The 21,561-nt window shown below is 44.7% G+C and overlaps 1 protein-coding gene across 2 annotated transcripts in view; it reads left to right on the top strand.

The window, feature by feature from the left end:
- Positions 1 to 21,561, top strand: part of LOC147903688 (brefeldin A-inhibited guanine nucleotide-exchange protein 5-like) — a 151,371-nt gene that overhangs the window by 114,299 nt on the left and 15,511 nt on the right. Inside the window, exons 25-31 of one of the 2 annotated variants that reach the window (XM_087400580.1) lie at positions 2,736 to 3,098; positions 3,307 to 3,473; positions 3,594 to 3,895; positions 4,057 to 4,211; positions 4,307 to 4,426; positions 7,477 to 7,613; positions 7,744 to 8,071. In XM_087400580.1, coding sequence (XP_087256706.1) covers positions 2,736 to 3,098; positions 3,307 to 3,473; positions 3,594 to 3,895; positions 4,057 to 4,211; positions 4,307 to 4,426; positions 7,477 to 7,613; positions 7,744 to 8,071 — 1,572 coding nt within the window. Of the gene's footprint in view, positions 1 to 2,735; positions 3,099 to 3,306; positions 3,474 to 3,593; positions 3,896 to 4,056; positions 4,427 to 7,476; positions 7,614 to 7,743; positions 8,072 to 21,561 lie in introns of both variants that reach the window. The other variant, XM_087400588.1, reaches the window with a different exon arrangement.

The following is a 21,561-nucleotide window of genomic DNA, read 5'->3' as shown; positions in this document are numbered from 1 at the left end:
CTCTATCAAGAGCCTAGTCATCCACATAGAATATGTCAATCCGAGCATGGATAGGCATCTGTACCCTACGGTTCGACCACGAAAACAAAAGTGACTGAGACTGAATATGAAATGCATCATCTGACCAAACATCTCTGCCACTGAACTTGAACAAGAACTCTGGTTTCCAAGGCAGGAGGCCAAAAAGTTTGGCATGAAAGCAGCTTACCTGACTTGGAGCAATCGCTGGCATCCAGTTTGTGTTCCTGAAGAGAAAGAATATCTAAGGAACCACCTGACACACCTGGATGGAGCTGATTCCTGATCAGTTGTCTGCGACGGCGATGATGGATGCCGCCCAATCCCTGTATATTCCAACTGGCTATCCTCATCGGCGGGAGGAAGTGGGTTGGAATACCTTACCTGACTTGGTGGCGAAAAAAGAACCCTCCACCGGAGCTGACCTCCTACCATACACACGAGGTCCAAGGGGAGGAAAGTCCACAGGTGAGAGAGAGAAAGATCTCTCCATAGGGATGCCGATAATTGGCTCTCCAAAAGTGGAAGGTACAAAATCATCATCTGGGAGGTCAGAGAGGTCCTCGAGAGTGGAAAAGGAGTTCCATTGAGCCAGTCTTGGGAAGGGGGTCCGAAGGATTCCTACCGAAGCAGGGAGAGAATGTAAGACCCCCTTCCCTCTATCCATGGAAGGAGGCACCAATACTAGGTCCTGATCAAGAAGTGCTGCGGACGAGGTGCCAACAACCTGGGCTGCTGAGGGAGGTACAGCCTGATCCTGGGGTGGAGTGGAAGAAGGCTCCTGAACACTAGGCTCCAAGGCGTTAGCCTCTCGAGGCTTCAAGGGGGATGCCTCCGAAGCGGTGGAAGTATGATCTAAAGTAGAGGGCCTAACCCACCGTGGGCCAGAGGTGGTGCGGGGTGCAAGAGGGACTCGAGCAATCCTAGGAGGAGGGGGAGCTCGTGTCTGAAGCGGTGCCTATGGAGCGGTAGGTCTTGCTCCTGCTTTCTATCGTAAGCTAGTACGAGCTGGTTGCTTTCTGGGTCTCTTTTTCTTCTTTGGGCAATCTCTGGCGAAGTGCCCCGAGGATCTGCAAATCTTGCACTAGTCCTGCCCCTGCAACTTCAAATCTCTGGCGGAAGAATGACCCATCAAGTCGCTGTAGCATGATGTGGTCATCTGAAATATTAGGGTCCTAGACAATGACCCTAACCTTGGGTACCCCATCCATCCTGACCGCCTCAGCAGCCGAAGAGGGCTCGCCAAGAAGAGGGGGGATCTCTGCTACCACACCAAACCTCTCTCCAATAACTGAAAGAAGCCGGTGATAAACTGAGGGGAGACTGTAGCCTAGAAATAGAAACCCAACCTGTAGCAAGTCTCTCGTGACATCCGGGGAATCTAGGCACACCTGAAAGAAACCTCGTCTCAACAAACGAACATCCTTAAGATGGGGGGCGAGCTCCTGGGGAAGCGCCGCAAGCATCCAATCTCTAGCCTGTGATTTGGAGGGGTGTGAACCAAAGATGCATGCGAAGAGAGTCATGGAACACTCATGCTCCAAGTCCTTTTGCAACTGTTGCAGCTCGTCTTTTGAAAATGTGACGGTTCTCGTGGCCGGTGTGTGCGGTAACGGATTGACTGAATGGGTGCCCATTCGTCAATTGAGGTGGGGAAGGCCGACTCAAACACACAAAAAACTCCGTCTGCTTTTCTAATGCCCAAGAGACCCCCAAAAAATGGGGGTACACCTAAAGGGAGAGGGTGAAGGAAGGAGGGGGAGAGGAGAGAGAGCAAGTCAGAAGAAGAAGGGGGTAGGTTGAAGGAGGTGGGAGGTTGAAGAAGGGGGGAGCTGGAAGGGGGGAGAGGGAGGGCAGCAAGGGAGGTAAGCCACAAGATGACATGCCATATTCAAAGACTTGACTAATGAAATCAGGATGAACATCACTGCTGCTGCTCCCCGCTCCTCCTGCTGCCCTCCCCTCGACTCCCCTCCTTGCTGTCTCCTCCCTCCCTTCCCGCTGCCCCTTCCCTTCCCCTCTCCTCCCCTCCCCTTCCCCCCTGTGCTGCTGCTGCGCTACCCCCCCCCCCCCTGCGCTGCTGCTGCGCTACCCCCCCGGCGCTGCTGCCTGCACTGCTCCCCACCCGCTGCTGCCTGCGCTGCCCCCCCCTGCTGCTGCCTACGCTCCCCCCCGCTGCTGCTCCCGCCCCCCCCCCCCCCCTGGTGCTGCTGCTGGTACCTCCCCCCTCCCCCCCCCTTCCCTCTCCTCCTCTCCCCCCCTCCTTCTCTCCTCCCCTCCCTCTCTCCTCTTCACTCCTCCCCCTCTCCTCCTGCTGTCCATCTTAGGAGTTCTACCTCCCCTATGGGGCAGATTTTGCAGGGCCTTTCTTCTCTGGGGAACCTAGGGCTTGCCCACCTGCCCCTTTCTACCTCGAGATTACGTGGACTGGTTCTGATTTTGCAGATGTATATTAAATATTGATATGTCTGCCTCAAGGTATTTCTGCATTCTGTAGCTGTCCATTTCTTGTTTGTAGAACTGCAATTTTTTTTCTGTAACATTTTCTGCATCATTATTCCCCTAATTTGACATGCATCTTCTGGTATGAGAGAAATAAATAAAGAAAGTTTATTAAAGTCTTTGGAAGACCGATGGGTCTATGAGAGAGAGAGAGAGAGAGAGTAATTGTTTACAAGAATTGAACCTTTGTATGCCTTCTTTTCATGTTATGTAAGGGCCTTATTCCAGGTGGAACCTTTAAGCCTATTCAGACTGAGGTTGCTGGAGAAAACTTTGATTTAGTGGAACATTACTGGTTTTCTATGTTGCTTGGTCTGTCCGAACTTACATCTGATCCTCGAACAGAAGTTAGGAACTGTGCTTTGGAGGTCCTCTTTGATCTTTTGAAAGAAAGGGGTTCAAAATTCTCACCATCCTTTTGGGAGACCATATTCCATGATGTTCTCTTCCCAATTTTGAATTATATCAGAGATGCAGGAAAGAATGTGCAAGATTCAGCTTCTGTGGATGTTTGGCTACACGAGACATGTATACATTCCCTACAGCTCCTTTGTAATCTGTTCAGTACCTTCTACAAGGCAAGCAAACATGTCTGGTGATTTCTTTTATTTTTTAAAGTTTTTTGGGTTTAGTTGGGAGTAGTTTGCTAAGTCTTGTACATTCCTTGTTCTGCAAGAATGTGGAGAGATGATATTGTTTAACGATATCTGTCAATCATCTAGGTCACGGCGCGCACACAATGCATCAGTGATTTTGAGACTAAATTTTCATCTTGTTTATTTACAGGAAGTTTCTTTCATGTTGCCTTCCTTGTTGAGCTTATTGCTTGACTGTGCAACACAACCAGACCAAGCGTTTACCTCCATCTCTATAGGGGCTCTCACACATCTCATGGATGTGGGAGGTCACCACTTTGATAAGAAGGATTGGGCCACTATTCTAGAAAGTTTGAGGTGATTTTGTAAGATCTGAGCGGCAGTTTGACTTATACTCCCACATTTTTCTTGCTTTTTGGTTGGAATAGCAGTATGGTATTCTTGCTCGCTTCCTTACAAAACTTTGGTTGAATGCAGAGATGCGTGCTACACAACACAGCCTGTCGAGCTTTTTCATTCAACTAACTTTGCAAATTATAGCCTTGATTACTCTAGAGAGCTTTCCACTTTTAGTTACGAAGTCAATCGAGCATCTTCAGAAAGTACCTGTGATGGGATGATGCTTGATGCAGAAGGATTTCATAATTATGAGAAGGGAAGCACACTTGCTGGGCCACTAGATGATAGTATCACAAACAGGGATGCTGTAAAACAGCTTCAGGGGTTTGAGCGCTGGGATCCAAGGATGCAAGAAAGGCGTAGTCCTAGTGAGATAGAAGGTATGCCATCTCATGGTTGCAACGTTGTGAATTCCCCTCAAGTATTGGTTCAATAGTGAGTATATAAATGGTGCCCTGCTGATGAGATTTTTCCTTTAAATGATAATTTTTCTCACATATGAAGAAATTTATTTTGGCCCCTCCCTTGATTTTGCCTGTAGCGACTGCTTCTGAGGAAGGAAAGGCATCGAGTAGAGGTTTGTTTAAAAGTCAGTCTTTTGGGCGGACTGTAATGGATGTATTCCTATTAAAGAACTCAACCTTCGAAGGAAAGGGAGAGCCTACTGAGCCTCCTGCACTGTCTTTCCTTGAACAGGTGACTGCATTTTTGTTTCCAGCTCAGTTATCACATTAGAAAAAAAAAGAGTGCCTTTGAACAAGTCATGTGATTATTGGGGATGCTTTACACAGAGTGCTGATAGTGGAGATCTTGATCCTCCAGCTGGACAACAAGAAATAGTTATTCCACCACGTGTAAGGAGCAAATGCCTCGCACAGCTGTTGTTTCTCAAGGTTCTCGACAGCCTTCAAGTAAGTGATATTTGGCCTAGATTTTATGCTGCTGCTTGTGGTTCGAGCCTTTCTCTGCCCCACCTGGGACTCTGCTATTATCTGATGTATGTGGTATGAACTTGGAAAGTTCTTAAAAAATTCTTATAAATATTATATTAGTTGAACAACAGATAAACAACTCAATCCTTACGTATATTTACCATCTTATGCGTTATGCTTTTTATACAAGTGTTTACAGGTGGATGGTATTTTGGTTTTACATTTTGTTATTTGGCAGATGCCCTTTGAACTCAGTCCAAAGGGGAGGACGACTGGGTAGCTTTGCACTTTCATTTATTTTGGAGTTGAAACGCTTGATGTGACCATCCTTTTTTCTCTTCTTTTACTTATGCCTTTTGTTGGAAAAGCGGGGTGATTTTGGGTAAGGATTAATTAAAGGTAAAAAAGAGTGTGTAGGTGTAGACCTTAGATCTTAGGCAGGCCACACGTGGTGTTATATCATGGTCAATATTTAGAGATTTTAGAGATTTTAAGGGGCCACAGGATGTGGCAAGCCCCCACATACATCCAACATGGATGAAGGGGATGAGTGCCACATGGAACTATCTTTCTGGTCTACCTCATATGGATGGCTTCGCCATGTGTGACACAGGCATTGCATGCACACCGTCACACACTCTAGGGTAGCCAACAGATGCAAGCATTGCATCTGGTGCATGTATTTGACGCATTATGATTGGGTACACTGTGTCAGTGTGCCGTATAGGATGGAGCTGAAGCATGGGCTTCTGTAAGAAGCCACTAGAAGGCTTCTCCCCCACACCTCCTCACCTCCTCAATTAGGGTTGTCTATGTATACGTTTCATTTTGCAGGAGTTGCTGCATTCCCAGGTGTATGCTTTCATTCTTTCCAGCCATTGCAGCAATATATTGTGTGTTGTGGTAGGGCATCAGTCTGGTGAGCCTCCCCTATTTTGTTTCATTATAGTCATCCTTGGAAAACCTAGGAATACCTCTGAGCAGACATAGCAACAAAGACTTGTTGAAAGTTGTGTGCGTTGGCGGCTAGCAGAATGAAGAACCTGGGTGCCAGGACTGCTGCATCAACTGAGCAAGCAACAACTGAACCGCCACAAAAGAGAAGAAAGAAAAACCAGGCCTCTTCTGGTATATGCAGAAGGGCCCCAAAAGGGGCTACCAGCTGGAGACGAGCAGCTGCAGCTAACAGAAATTTACCAAAGAGAAGGCCAGAAGAGTAGATAAGGCAAGAAGAGGAGAGAGGGCCTAATTTACTCCAAGGATGTTGGGGGAAAGGTTGTGGAAGCTGTGGCAATTGGTCAGAGCTTCAAAAGCTAAGGATTTTTATGTAAATTTGATGGGGAATTGGCTACATCTAACAAACAAGGTGACATGGTTCAAGATTTGTAATACAATTAGCATCGAACACCTGCAATAGCAGATAGGGATGTGGGTCAATGGAGCTCAACCTTCAAACAAAGAAAAGAAAGCAAATTGAAAGTATATAAGGTACCTGTAGCAGACTCAGGTTATCCACAGTAAGGCTCACAAAGAAGCCATAGCTGCAGGAATTCAAGGACAGAAATATACCCGTCATAGAACCACGTTTTTTCCCATCATGGATTTGAGTGGAAATCTGTTTTTGACCTCTGTAGGCTGTTTTTCCAGCTGAGAACAAAGCAAGCAAGGTCACCATAATACCTACTAAGGGTATCCCTTCTGTATTGACTGGTAGTAAGAACCTAATAGCCTTGCCATTTGAAGGCATTTTTTGTGCCCCTTGTTATCCATAAGAGCCTCACATTGAGGGCTTCAGAAGAGACACATTATTTGTGTATTTCCTCATCATCGAGAATTAGTCTTGTGAACATTGATTGGTTATCCTTTGTTTTTACGTGGTGCAGATGTGGGAGCAGGAGGGCCAGAGGCAGGTAAGGGGCGGGCTGTGGGAGAGAGGGATGGAGGGGAAGGGAGAGACAGAGAGGTCAAAAGCTCACTATCACTTTCTTTTTAATTTACTGTCATGATTCTACTGGAGTAACAGTTCTGTAATCATTATTCTGCAACCCTTTATTAGACAGCTCCTTGGATCTTCATCTTTCCTTGTGTAGAAACTATGGGAGCTTCTACTTTATGGAAAGTATGAATAGAGAATAGAAGTTATAAATCTGCAAGCATCAAAACCAAACAAGATTCAGAAGCTCTGCGAGTTTCACACCATGCCGATGTTTCGGTGGCATTTTTGTCTTTTCTGTTTCAAGCAAATTAGACCATGCTCTATAATTATATTGGCTCTAGTTTTGAATCTGTACTTGCATTTCAACTCAATTGTGCAGTAAAAGGCCAGATTGTTCCAAGAATCAATTATTGTATCCACATCAGTTCTAACAACATCACAGAGTATGCTCATGTACTTCAAAAAGGGGACAAGTTTAATATGTGAAATCAGTATCACTACATGTAGCATTGTTGCACAACTCTTCCTGATATACTGCAGATAAAAAATCGATCTTGATGTGACCCACTGCACATGTGAAAGAATTTTGGGACTTTTCTGTTGATGGTGAGAACTGAGGGAAACTGAGTTTACCAAAGGAAGTATGTTAGTATGTGCAGATTTAATAAAATTTGAGAAATTTATCATAGATTTTGAAAGCAAGTTTGCTTTATGTTGCTATTTACCTTATGGACTGATTTAGACATGTAGAAAGGTGAGTTTTTCTAAGACTTATATGACGACGAGGTATGTAATATTGATTTCATGATGTGTCTAGAAGGATTGTGCGCCACAAACATGTCCCTTCAATTCTTTCTCCTTTGTAGTATACTGTAAATGATGTCGAAGTGTCTATCATCATCGGTGAGAGTTTGTTCCCGATCAAGGTGTTATTGTGAATAATTAGAAGGAAACACACAGTTTAATACTAGGCAATTTACCCTTATAAAGTTCATGTTGTTCAAGGTAGACTTGATTAGACAATATGAGTTGGAAGGAGGCAATATTTTATTTAAAATATGGAAACTTATAGGAAATACATTACTGTTTACAGAGAAGACACTGGAAACGTCTGCATCCTACTGAGAAGATCCTTATCATGGATGTTCTATGTTCCATGGTGGATTTTGCTGCTTCATACAACAGTTACAAGAACTTGCAAATACGTATTGAGCAGTTTGCTAGTGACAGGTATGCTCAATGCTGGTTCTGTATGCTCAGGTCTTCAAAACTTGACAAGTATATTTACTGTGTGGAATGGTATTGTTAGGCCTCCACAAAACTTGACAAGTATATTTACTGTGTGCAATGTTATTGTTAGGCCTCCGCATAATTTGTTGAGACAGGAGACTGAAGGAACAAGGATGTACTTGGCAGTCCTCAATAAAACACTGCGAGAACTCAGACCTATTTCCATGCAAAAGGAATCAAGCAATGTGCCTCATTCTCTTGCTAAGGAGGATTCTAATGATGCTGGAAGTGTGTGCAATGGGGAGGAGCAGGAGGGTAGAAAGGCTGCAGAGCAACGGATTGTTTCATTCTGTGGGAATATTTTGAGGGAGGCATCTTATTTGCAGCCTGGAATTGGTGATGCTCTCAAAACGGAGGCTCAAGCTTCTATTTCTTTACGATCTCCTATTATTGTAGAGGTAAGATGTTCACACAATGTATGATATGTCAGTAATCATCCGGAGGGTTTTGATTTAACATGTAACCTTTTATTTCTTTGTGAGAAAAAAGAAAGGTAGGTTCATCACCATTTGCAGAAGGCAAAAATAGCCTATGAGACTAAAGAAAACTGAAATCAATATAAGACTGCAACCCCCATGGGTGGAACTAGAGAGGACTCAAGAAACTACGGATGATACGAGATGAGGAACAACATGAAGGGGAAAAACTGGCTCCATATGTCGGAAGTAGCTCCTATCATGGATTGTCCTGCCTTGTGTCGATCATGCATAGTGCGCGCTGTGTGTGGATCTGATAGGGTCCCATTGAGAGAGAGAGAGAGAGAGATTATTAGAAGTCTTCGGAAGACCAAAGGGTCTATGAGACTAAAAGAGACCAATACAATGAGCTGAGGGGTGGAGCCACTAAGCGGGTGTCAACACCCACGACGAATACAAAAGAAAACCCCCATTATTATGATCATAACGGCATTTATACATAGGGAGAGAACTCTCCAAGGTCATGGAGAGGATGGGAGCTGGCCCGGCGTCAACCCAGAGAGAGAGAGAGAGAGAGAGAAAGAGAGAGAGAGAGAGAGAGAGAGAGAGAGAGAGAGAGAGAGAGAGTTTATTAATAGTCTTTGAAAGACCAAAGGGTCGATGAGACTGAAAAAAGCCAAATACAATGAGTTCAATGGGTGGAGCCTCTAAGTGGGAGTCTACACCCAAGAGAAGTGGAACACAAACATAGAACATGTTCTACATCTTGTCTGTTTGCCCTGAGAACATGGCCTCTGTGTTGGGGACTGCCTTGTGAATGAAAATCGCCAAGCATCTTTGATCCAGTAAGATAGGAGCCGGGAGAGGGGTCTGAATCCATCCTTGAAGAGACAATGGTAACGACCTTGAATCTAGTAGTAATAGGGCATCTGAAGGCAAAGTGCTCCTCTAACTCAATCTCTTGTTGATCACATAGAGTGGAGGTGCGACCCCGTTTAGTTATGCCCTCAGCCATCACCCTATATGTCGGTGCGATGAGACATGTAGTTGCCAGATTGATATCCTTAAAGAATGGGAGAGGGGTCCATGTATAGCCTGGCGGGTTGATGAAGCCCTCCTTTGGTATCCATAAGCAATGGTCCTATAAAAACTGAGCATCACTGGAAGCTCGTTTGGGCTAACCAGGTCCTAAATGTGTGTAGGTGTAAGAGATCCTCTTTGATAACTGGTTAGCCTCATGGTAGGTGAGTGGAATAGAGGGGGCCTCAATATTGTACTAAAAGGGGGTAAATCTGGAGCCCGAGACCCTCTAACCATTTGTGTATATATGCATACCAACACCTCTAATCATCCTCAATTGCTAATGTCATGGAATCAGATAGGCCAAGCATGGTAGCCTACGTCGGCCTGAGTTCAAGGAACCATAATTCGTGACTTGATAGAGCTATGTGATGAATGTTGTTTCAAGCTGTAGGGGAGATGTGCCAAACTCAGCTAGAGCTATCTGACCAATAAGCTTGCTCCAGATCATTTGGTGTCTTTGGTATGTGGCAGAGACATGCTATGTCGTCCTTTGCTTGGCTTTGTAGGGTGGACTCATGGGAGCCATGAGGTACCTAACAGTGTGACATTGCAATTAGGGTACTCCAAAGAGGATGGGAGCTTGTAGCCAATCTATTGCTATTCTGACTTCCCTAGGAGGTGAGCTCAGGATCTCATATCTACCGCATCCACTCATTGTGTTCGGGGCACCTCCTTAGTACATGCTGCTCCATCGCCACCTCATTGCGTGTGAGAGTGGGTATCTCGATGCGCAAATGAAGCCATCCTCACTTAGAAGGCGGAAATGCTCTTTGTTAAATGCCTCGCAGCAGTGATGGGATCTCCATGCTCTCTGAATGTACTCTTGCTGTAGATTGTCTTTCTATTGAACCAATAAATATTTTTGTGTGCTAGGCATAAGAAAGGAGCATCTAGGTGAAGGAAAGCAAGAGATGGAGAGAAAGCCACACAATGTATTGAGTAAGGGATAGAAAGAACATACAAAGGAGAAGGTTTTGTCTAAGTGACAAAACCTTATCCTATCCACTAACCGTAGTTAGGGATCCTAACTGTGGTTAGAGGAAAAAATGAGGAAAAAGTGCCCCTAACCTACTTATTGACCATACATTGGTGCCCGATTCAAAACATAGTTGGCACACATGAGACCTTCAAGCCAAAACCTGTGATTGCTTGTGAGCATGCATGTATCCATCTCCATAAGAGTTCTATTCTTCCGCTCAGTTGCCATTTTGCTGAGGGGTAAGCCTCATTGTAAACTGATGTGTGATACATTTTTCTTTTAAATAAGCCTCAAATTCATGAGACATATACTCCCCCCCTGTATCTGTGCGTGGAATCTGAGCCGTGAGTCCTATTTCATTCTCAACCTTTGCCGCAAACTGTCGAAAATGCTTAAACACATCTGATTTAAAAAAAAAACCATAGACCCAATTGTAGTTTGAGTTGTCATCAATAAAGGTGACATAATAGAGATAACCACCAAATCCACGAGTCCTTATGGGACCACAAACATCACTATGAATGAGTAGGAATTTCCAAAGAGCTGGTACTGCACCATCCTTCTTGAAGGGAAACCTGTGCATCTTCCCAAGTAGGTACCCTTCACATGCATGAGGGGGAGGTGACTCCAAGGGAGGCAAAGCATCAACCATAGAATTTTTTTTAAGAGTCGTCAAGCTGCCATAACTCATATGCCCATATCTAGCATTCCATAACTCTGTATTCTGCAATAGTGGGAGAAAGAAAGAAAGAAATTTTATCAAAGTCTTTGGAAGACCGATGGGTCTGTGAGACTGTGAAAAACCTGGTACAAACGAGCTGTGGTAGTGGAGCTACTGAACAAGCATCCACACCAATGCAAAATGCAAAAAATGCAGAATGGTAGTACTAAGTCCTAAGTCATGTCGATGGTCGACTATATATCAATCTCATCATCATCATCATCAGCAGTAACAGCAGGACATCAGGGTGGATGAGGCAATGGGGGCATGAAATTGGCAACAGAGTGCTGTCAGCCACCTAAAGGTGCAGTCTTGGCACGCCTCTTTGTCGTAGCTCTGTGTCTAACTAGGGCTACTTTGACCCCCGTCGGTCGGGCTCCGACTCTAAACAGGGAGGGGATGTCCCCAAGTACGATTTGTGTATTTGCACAAGACACCCTTTTTCCAGCGGGTGATGGATGCAGAGAATCAAACATACACTTCTTGGAAGTGATATGTTTGGTGGCACCATTGTCAGAGTACCATTTATTCAATGTCTCATTGACATTGAAGGATCATAATTGCAAGTCAGAAAAGCATAAGAGTCATCCTCAGATGTGGCTGTAATTCGGAGCAGCCACCGTAAATCAGAAAATGCAAGTAAAAAATGCATAGTCTTCTTCCACTAAGTTGGCTGAAGCATCACATCATGTGCATGAGGAGCTGAATTTGTGACAGCCATACTTGAATCCTTTTTCTTCTCTCTGTTGTCCTTCACCTTCACAAAGGTTGTTGATTCCTCTCGAGATCGTCTTTCAATGTCAGACATACAAACCAGAATACCAAGATTTGCATACTTTACCTTAGCAATACTTGGAGTTGTTACCAAGAAAAGCTTCTCAGTGATTACCGCATTTGCTGCCGGTTTTGACTCTTCTGATTCTTGATTGGACGACAATTCCTTCTAGTCACCCTTTTTCTTCCGGCTGTCCTTCACAAAGTGTCCTGGCTAGTCGTAGTAGAAGCATTTATTTTCCTTCTTGCTCCCATTGGAAGAAGATTCATCATCATCATCATCAGGTGTATCATTCTTCTTTTTATTGTCAAGCTTGTTGCTGCGAGGTTCACCATTCCCTTTGCCTTTACTCTTGTCGTGAACATGAAAGGCCTTATCTTCGGATCTATTGTATTTCTTCTCTTAGGCTTCTTCTTGTAGAAGAGAGGCCCTAGCTCCTCGAAACCGCTCTGTGCAAGCATGGTTGTGACAAACCATTCATAGCTCCTGGGGAGCATGCCAAGCAAAAGCCTAGCCATCCTTTGCAAATTTGTCTTTTGGTCAACCGCGAGGAGTCGATCCCTCACCACCTTCATCTTGGTGATGTGCCCCTGAATTGAGTCCCCCTCATCGATGTACATGCTATACAACTTTGTCTCGAGGTCTAGGATCCCCGCATCATTGTTCACCTCGTACATGTCTTTTGGGCTGGTCCATGCACCAAGTGTTGTGGTTCACCCTTTCCTTTGCCTTTACTCTTGTCATGAACATGAAAGGCCTTATCTTCGGATCTGCTGTATTTCTTCTCTCAGGCTTCTTCTTATGTGCTTAGTGTGCCACCCTCTTTTAGCATGGTGCTGACTAGATGTGGATCGCTGTTGACGTAGACCTGTTGTCCTACCACCTTCAAAACACTTCAGCCTGTGTTGCTCTTCTAGAGCTTCTATGGGCTTTGTTGTGTTGCTCCATGGGCACTCCTTGCTACTTCTCTTCCTCGAGAAGACGTGTGGATGAGTGAACCCTAATTGCCGTGTACTGCTATTCACCCTGTAGTAATTTGCAGGCTATACTGCTTGTCTTCTGGATGGTCCCTCAGCCTCTCTGCTGCCCAGAATTGGAGACACTGTAGAACAGATGGGGCACAAAGTGATGGGCCTATTATATGATTGGAAACGGTCCAAAAACAACCAATTGAGGCTGTAGATTGGCCCGACGTGATCCACAGACCCGAAGTGCTCCAAATGCTGCGCAATCTGGACATGTGTCAACGCCTCAGACCTGTACCTGTCTGCTGGGTATTCCTTCACTTCCCGAACATGCCATTGCACTCCAGATTCCAAACAGGCCCGTTTTTCTGTCCTTGATGTGATTCTTCTATTCAATGCTGCTGCTGCTTGATGCTACTCCAGTCGTAGGCTGCCACCTTTTCATGCAGACCTTGCTGCCCACATGGAAGCTAGCAAGCTGCTCATGTGACAGGCCCGCTAGTGCATTCACTTTTGCCCCCGTGGATGACCATGTGGCATCTATGACTCTTTCTTCGTGCACCCTCATGTTCTCCTCATTTGGGGCTCACAAGTGGGGAGATGACTTACAAATCTCCGACATCTGTGTACCATGTTGTGAGCATAATGTAGGATGTGAACAAAGGCAAATACACTAGAAGCCACATAGAATGTAGCAATGGCCATCCTAAAACGTTCAAAATTTGACCTCATACTCTATGAAGATGCCCTTGTGTAATGTACACATTCAACATCTAGCTAGTCCTCCCCGGAGAGGCCACCCAAACCTGTTCAGTATCGTCATCAATAAAAAAGATAAGGTGCTAAAAGGTAGGCCTAACTGAATGAGAAAGCTGAAAACAATTGCTGTTAACTCCCCTATCAATGACACGCCTACATGCTAAAGAATAAAAAGTGAAAACATTTTTCCCTATGCCAAAAATCCATACAAAGCAGGGTACCTTTCAGAAACCCCACTCACATGGTCATGTGATTTCTCAAAGTTAAGAAGCTGACTCCAGCTGAGTAAGAGGCCACTCAAGACTAGAACGCACATTCTTTAATCTTAGTCACAACGTGAGGAATGTGTTGTTGCCAAATCTACTCACTAGTCTTGTACAAAATAGGCAGCATAGTTCCAAACAGACGTCTATGTCAAGCATGCGTTTGAAGTATGAAACGTTTTCATAGGTTCGTTATTTGCCTGAGATGCTATTCAGCCTTGGAGTCTGTTTAGCACTTTATTTGGGAATGTAGAGAGGCCAAGAGGATCTGGCAGGGCACTCCACACCTGCTTGACAGAATGAAGAGAGGCACCCTTTACATCACTTGGGGATCTGTAGCTTGGCTCACACAATCTGGCCCACAGATCTTCTTTGAGGGAGCAAATTCAGACATATCAGTCCCTTCCCCATAGACTCGGCTTCGGAGGTTATTGCCAGTCTCACCACATGGCAGATTTGGAGATCTAGATGGGCCGTGGATGGGACTCAGACCTTTGCCTTCAGTCACTTGCAGTGATTTGGCATGTTAACATATCCTCATGGCCATGTGGAGCAGATTCCAAGGTTCCTCACACACAGCATTGGCCAAGAGAGCAGCCTTCATGCTCAGAGCTGTATGGCCTTCATGGCACTTCCACTCTTCAGATTGGTTATGCCAGCCCTCATGTCTACTTGATGTATTTGACAGTTCACAGGATTTTACCTTGACTTCATGTATTTTGGTCCTTTTCTAATAGAAGCTCACTTTTTTTTGCACAAAAAAAAAGTTTGTTTTTTTCCTGGCCACAGAATCACGAGTGAGAACATGCATAGTACACTCAGAATTTTAATTCCATGAAGACACTGCGCCAATGCTCATGGCTCTTGCTACAGGAAAGAAAAGAACAACTCCTCTCCACCCACCCCATGCCTTACACACTTTTTTTAAAAGTGAAATCTTATATTTCTGTGTGGGAAACCTCAAAAGAGGTAAAAACCCACCAATAAGTACAAGAAAAAACTTTACAAGTAAAGCCTCAGAGCAAAAGTCATGAGGCAGCCAAGTAAAAAGTTACATATCAAGCTGGAGGAGGATCAAACACAGCATCCTCCAGCTTTAAATTATTGCTCTGTAAAAACTGATGGAGTGATGAAAGCACACCATCAATAAAAACCAGCTGTTTTTTGCCCTTGTGATTCTTCTTGATATAGGCTGGTACCCGAAATTTCTGAATCACAGGGTCAAAAACTTGTTGTAACATGGGATGAAAGATTCCAATAAAAAAGGCACTTCTGCATCCCGAACAGAAGAAGACTCTGGCACAGGCATCAGAGGCAAAGGAGCTAGATCAACATCTGTATCCTTTGACGAAAGAGCTGCATCTGATAAAGCTCGGCATTTCAGCTTCACTTCAAGGATCAACCTGAGAAAGAGCATGTGCAACATCTTGTATGATCCCCTCTGTAAGGGGCACATCCATATCTACAGGAGAAGGAGGCTGATGATGCTCAACGAGAGTCAGATCTTGAACTTCTTGAGCAAGAGAAAGATTAACCTATGATTTTTCTACCTTCCTCCAGTAATGCTTCGGAGCAGTAAAAGAAGGCTTATCCAGTAAAGCCTTAGCAGAAACCGGACGAGAAGAAAGAGTAAACTTTACTATTGAAGAAGGAGCAGGAGGAGTGCATCGGATGAGCAAATCCCAAATCAAGATCCAGAGTAGAGGGCACGGGCTGCATCATATCCCATAAAATACAAAGGCGAACATCGCGATTAGCCTGCAAAAACTCCTATCTCGGAACATGTAGAGGCCTCCTGAAAAAAGCTGCAAGAGTAGGAAGATGCTAAAGAAGAGGCAGAGGCAACGGGTAATCCAGACTGGATAGTGAGTCAGAAGAGAGGAAGACGGATCAAAAAGCGGATCCCAAGGCATTACATAAGCAAAGAAACTAGCCCCATGAATACCAACACGACTGATAAGTTGCTCCACCACATCAGTCGAAGAGCAGTGGGCATAATAAAAACCTTTGTCCAGAAAGACAAAGGAGGAAAGGCAATCTTGACCCACTGCAACTTCAGCCCAATGACGAAGTTGAGCTGCAGATAAAACCCTGCCCATAAAGTAGAGACAGACCCCAAACTGCTGAGCCTGTTGAAGACCGAAAATCAGAAGGGCAGAGTCCAAAGAACAAACAAGCTGTGAACCCGATGAAGTAACATCTGTGACAGAAGCAAAACACATCTGGCGAAGAAGGTCCAGTTGAAGGGAAGATGAAGGACCATCCGCAATATCCAACTTTGCCGATTTAACCAAGGTGGCAGATAAAACCCTGCCCATAAAGTAGAGACAGACCCCAAACTGTTGAGCCTGTCGAAGACCGAAAACCAGAAGGGCAGAGTCCAAAGAACAAACAAGCTGTGAACCCAATGAAGTAACATCTGTGACAGAAGAAAAAACACATGTGGTGAAGAAGGTCCAGTTGAAGGGAAGATGAAGGACCATCCGCAATATCCAACTTTGCCGATTTAACCAAGGTGGAAGGAGGCAAACCACCACGCTTCCGCCGAAAGAAGACACGTGCAGGAGGAGCAGAGGTAGAAGGGGGGACTGAAGCAGAGAAAACGAAAGAGCCATCTGTCGGAGCAGCAAGAAGAGGGGAGGAAGAGACATCAGGAAAAGACTGTATAAGACTCGGCGTGAGAAGAGCAAAAGGTTGTACAGACAGAGGGGAAGACGAATTTGGTACGGAATCTGGTTGTACAGACATGGGAGCAGGTATAGAAGAAGGAAAAAGGACGGGTAACGGAACCTGTACGGAGGGGGGAGCTTGTACGGACAACCGTACAGCAGGTACGGCCTGCGCAGGGGCAAAGGAAGAAAGGTACGGATGGGGGTGGGCTGTGCGTAGAGGGTATGGGCAGCAGCGGGTCTGGGACGTGTGCAGACAGAAGATGTACATGGGCTGACAGATGGGGTACGGATGCAGGCGCAGTAGCAGTAGCAGGCTGCGGGCAAGGTATATGGATGGGTGAGGGAGGGGCTGAACTCGCCATCGCTCCTCACCACCACCTACACACACTTTTTTTTTAGTAATATCCAGTGCAGTGTATTTATATGCTCATAAATTTACAAGATGGGAAGTCTCCAAAATGGAGAGTATCCCAAAGATCAGAAACATAAAAAGAAAAGCTTTATGCAAGAAGCATCTATATCACCCTCATGGCAGGCATCATATAAGGATTGCCGCAATGAGGCTCGGAAAGATTCATATGACTTGTGAATCTGCCGACCCAAGTATGCCAAATTATGCTCACTCCAGATTGTCCAAAGAGCCCAATATCTCACCCAAGAGAGAAATAGTGAGTATTGAGACAAAGACCTCATAAATTTGCCAAATAGCCAAAAATGTTTCTCAAATCTGTGACTCGGGAAACGGAGCCGAAGATGATCTGAAATTCTCCCGAGGAGGTTCCTAGAACACTGGCAGTGCCAAAGCAAATGAGGGACAGTCTCTGAAGGAGCTAAACATCTTAAACATGTGGATGGTGCAATGCGACGTTTGGCAAGTATGACTCCCACTGGCAATGTGCTTGTCATGCATCTCCAAAGAAAAAGTTGTTGTTTCAAAGGCATTTTACACTTCCATAATATCCGGAGATTCTTCCGCCACCATGAGAGGGGCTTCTTGATATGCCACAGAGTATTAGCATATTGCTGAATCCATGAAGCGGGCCGAAGAAGCCTGTAGGCTTTGATGGAGGTCAAGGCAGTCAGAGGAACAGGATGAGAGCATGTAGCAGAGGGTTGCAATTGCCAATCCATAAGCCTGTCTGTGTCAGCCACAGGAGAAACAGGTAGAAAAGGATGTAACAAATCAGCAATTTTCTTCCATATCGACCTATGGTGCATTCCCAATGCATAGGAAGCAGTGGCCTGAGGAAAAGATAAGACATAGCCCTGATTATCTACCACATCATGTATGTATCTAATTTCCAATTTCATGAGATTGTATGCCCGAATAGGTTCCCGTAAAGCGAGTCGAATGTCAAAGATGGCACTCCAATGAATACTTTCTTTCCTCATTGAGTTTGTCCCCGAGCAATTATCAGGAGCCCATTTGACCTTAGAAAGTACTTGTTTCCAGTCAAGTATCAGAGCAGTAGAGAAAGGACAGCCAGGTATCTTCCCTACAAATCTCCCAATGACAACCTCCCAATGATCAGTAGTCCAATGACCATAAGCATAAGTCCTCATGTTGACACACATGGATGCTATCATACAAGTCCATGGCTGTTGTTGGCGGAAAAAAGTATGGAGCATAGTCGCCTTCCTTGCAAGTACATGATATCTTGTATTGAGGACATTAAGTCCACCATGCATCCTAGGAGAGCACACCATTTCCATCTTCATCAGTCTCAATGCTTTCACAACAGTTTTTGTCCTCCATAACATCTCCATAGCTTGAGACATAAAGGCTGAAATATCTCTGGAGGACCAATGCAGCAAAGGCAAAAAGAACTGGACATAGGACATTACAATGGACTGTACTATTCTGAGCCTGACATGAAGTGGCCAAGTAGAAATTTTCCAGTATTCCAGTTTATGTTGAAGTCTTTGGAAGATCCATTGTAACTGCTGCTTCCTGGTGATATGCCATCCTATAGGATATCCCAAATGCCTGACTACATCTTTGGAATGCACCACCTGACCTGGCCAGAGAATAGAATGCCAGTCACATTGTTTCAGGGGAAGCAATTTAGATTTGTCAAAATTGACATGCAATCCCGCTGCCAATCCATACAATGATAGAGTGGTCATAAGCATGTGAACTTCCCGGGGAGAATTCTGTGGCATAAAGAAGGAATCATCAGCATATGCTTGTGCCTAAAAAGATGCAGCCCCAGGGATTTTAAGACCAGTCATCTGTCCTGTGTTTGTAAGATGATCAAGATATATTAAGAGGGGATGGGTCGCAATGGCATAGAAGAGAGCACTAAGAGGGCAGCCATGTCTAACTGATCTACCCAATGTCCATGACCGAGATAGATGACCCCCAAGAATGCACTGAGAAGTAGAGCCAGAATAAAGCCAGTAAACTGCATTTGCTATCTTGGGACCAAAGCCCAACTTTGTCATGATTTGAGAGATAAAATCCCATTGAACAGTGTCAAATGCCTTAGCAATATCTACCTGCAATATGAGCACATCTTGATGCGAGTACTTAGCATATTCAATTGCAGTCAATGCATTGGAGATATTGTCATGGATTTGTCTTCGCGGCACAAACCCATACTGATGAGGATGAAGGCCCGCATTCAGTATCCCGTGAAGCCTATACACAATCATTTTGGCAATGAGTTTGTAAACTACAGGCATCAAAGTAATAGGCCTCCAATCTGACATATGGTCACATAGATGTTTTTTGGGCACAAGTTTGACTATGCCATGCTTCCAAGAGTGTGGCAACTGATTTTCTTGCCAGGCAACATTGATCATTTGCAAGAGGACTTCTTTCAAATCATCCCAAAAGGAAATATAAAATTGCACCGTAAGGCCATCCCAGCCAGGGGACTTGTATTTACTGAGGTGGAACAATGCATTATCAAGTTCTGTGTCAGTAAAAGGTCTCTCCAAGATAAGAGCATCATCCATTTCCACTATTTCAGAAACATATTGGAGGAATTCAGTCCTAGCATCAGTCATTTGATTGGATGGGGAACCAGGAGCAGAGAACAATTTCTGGAAGTAGTTTTGGCATTCATCTTGGAGATCAGAGAAAGAGTGTGTCCAAGAGCCATCGAGCTTCCTTAACCTTAGACATGAGTTTTTCTTTCGAGTAGCATGCAGGCCCTGGAAAAAGGCTTTTGATGAGCAGCCCTTATCCATGAGGGGCTTCATTCTTGCCCTGATCTGCCATTTGTGCAATTTCCTCTGATCATTAATAGTCAATTTAATCTGAGCATGTGAGAGGGTATCATTTTTTGAATCAGAGAGAGGCCTTAACTGAGAAAATTCAGTCAATTGTTGTGCTGTCCTTTTTGCCCATTTAACCTCATTCCTCCATTCAGTCATATGCCATTTGCCGTACTCCCTAATGACATTCTGCATACGAGAGACAAAACTGTCCCAAGCATAATTCATGTCCTCCTGGGCATGCAAAGGCAAGGGATGAATTGCAAATCGGATCATTTGCTGAAAATAGTGATGGCGGAAATAAGCCTGATTAACATGCAATAATTTACTGGAACGGGGTGGCAAATCATCCAGAGGCATGCCAAGCTGCAAGTTCATCCACAATGGGGCATGATCTGACAAGCCCAATGAGAAATCTATAAAGAGATGAGGGCTAAAATCTGCAAATTGTTGTGGGTAAAACAAATACCATCTGTCAAGCCTTGCCCAGTATGTTGTAAGTGCATTATGATGAAAAGTATATCCAGGCACTGACCCTTGGAGTAGCAGCCATGAATCTTCAGCCTGCACAGATACAAGCATGCTGTCCCATTTCTGCCTTTCCAATGATAGCATATGAGATCTTGAAGTGGTGTTATCTCTTGATGGGGGGAATTATTGAAATCTCCACAGATGAATGCATTGGATCTCCATGGATATCTGCATAAAGAATCCCATAATGAAGCCCTCATGGCAGAGGTCTGGGAGGTATAAACTGATGCAAACTCAAGAATATCACCATTGACATTACATTGTATGACCATCCATCTGCCACTGCTGTCATTGAAGGCCAACTGAGGTTCCAGCTCATGTCTAACCAGTATGCATACATCTGAGTAGGAGGTGGTACCAGCATAATATATATCATAGCCGCAAAAATAATCATGATGACCAACCATGGAGTGTTGATTATGTTCTTGCAAACAAACAATATATGGCTGCATTTTATGTACATCATTCCATAAAAGCCTCCACTTGGAGACATTGCAGAGGCTCTGTATATTATATGTAAAGCACTTAAGTGTTTGGAGCATGAGAGAGGTATATACAGGAAAGCGTCAAAATAAAACAAGACATCAGAGAGGCAAAGCCTCTGCATGCATGGGTTGCATTCCTTCATGATCCATGAAAGACACAACATTTTCCCCTTTTTCTGAATCACATATGGGGATGCCCTTCTTTAGTACCCCCACCCAATTTGAAGGATAGGAGCTGAAGTAGAAGCCTGTCCGGGTGAGGGAGAAGAAGCATCCCATTGACGAGATTGAAGGGGGCGTTGCTTCAATACAACCACCTTCTTAGGTTGTTGAAAACCATCCTGATCAATCCTTGCAGATTCTTTCATCTTCTCTTTTCCTTTATCTTTTCCTTTTCCAGCAAGTGACTGCACCTGATTGATTGGTTTAGCATTCTTTGCTCCATTTCTATTTGTTGTCTTAGCTTGCAAATTCTCATTTTTGTCTCGTGTTTGGGGTAGCAAGGCATTGGGAGGGGGCTGATGCAGAACCATCGGGCATTCAGAGGCTAGATGCCCAAACTTGTGGCAGGCAAAACAAGCTCCTGCAAACACGCCCCACTTCAATTCAAAATACTTTTTTCCCAATTGCACTCCCTCAACTTCCACTGCAATAGAAGGAGGGGTAGGTGTATCAGTGTCCCAGAGAATGCAGAACGTGTTACGGTTTCCCATGGGCCGTGGAGGACAAATGACCTGTCCCAAAGAAGCAGCCAGGCCAGGCAGCTCTTCACGCATATAATCCGGGAAGTTAACAACCTCAACCCATAGAGGACAATGATGTTGTATAAGACTTTGATAATCCTTGTTTGGGGACCAGGGCATAGCATGTACCATCTGCTTCCCATAAAACATGGGAGAGAACTCAAGTAGCCTCTGCTTGCACGAAGCATCTGATAAATGCACTTCATAGAAGCCTCTAGAAGCAAAATACACTCCCTCTACAAAGCATCCTCCAAGGATGGACTTAATCCACTGT

This window comes from Dipteris shenzhenensis, chromosome 3 (genome assembly GCF_047967505.1).
Source record: "Dipteris shenzhenensis isolate YYH24624 ecotype China chromosome 3, Dip_SZ_1.0, whole genome shotgun sequence".
Taxonomy (NCBI): Eukaryota; Viridiplantae; Streptophyta; class Polypodiopsida; order Gleicheniales; family Dipteridaceae; genus Dipteris; species Dipteris shenzhenensis.
Note: the sequence above shows the minus strand (reverse complement) of the source record. Positions and strands in the feature narration are given on the sequence as shown.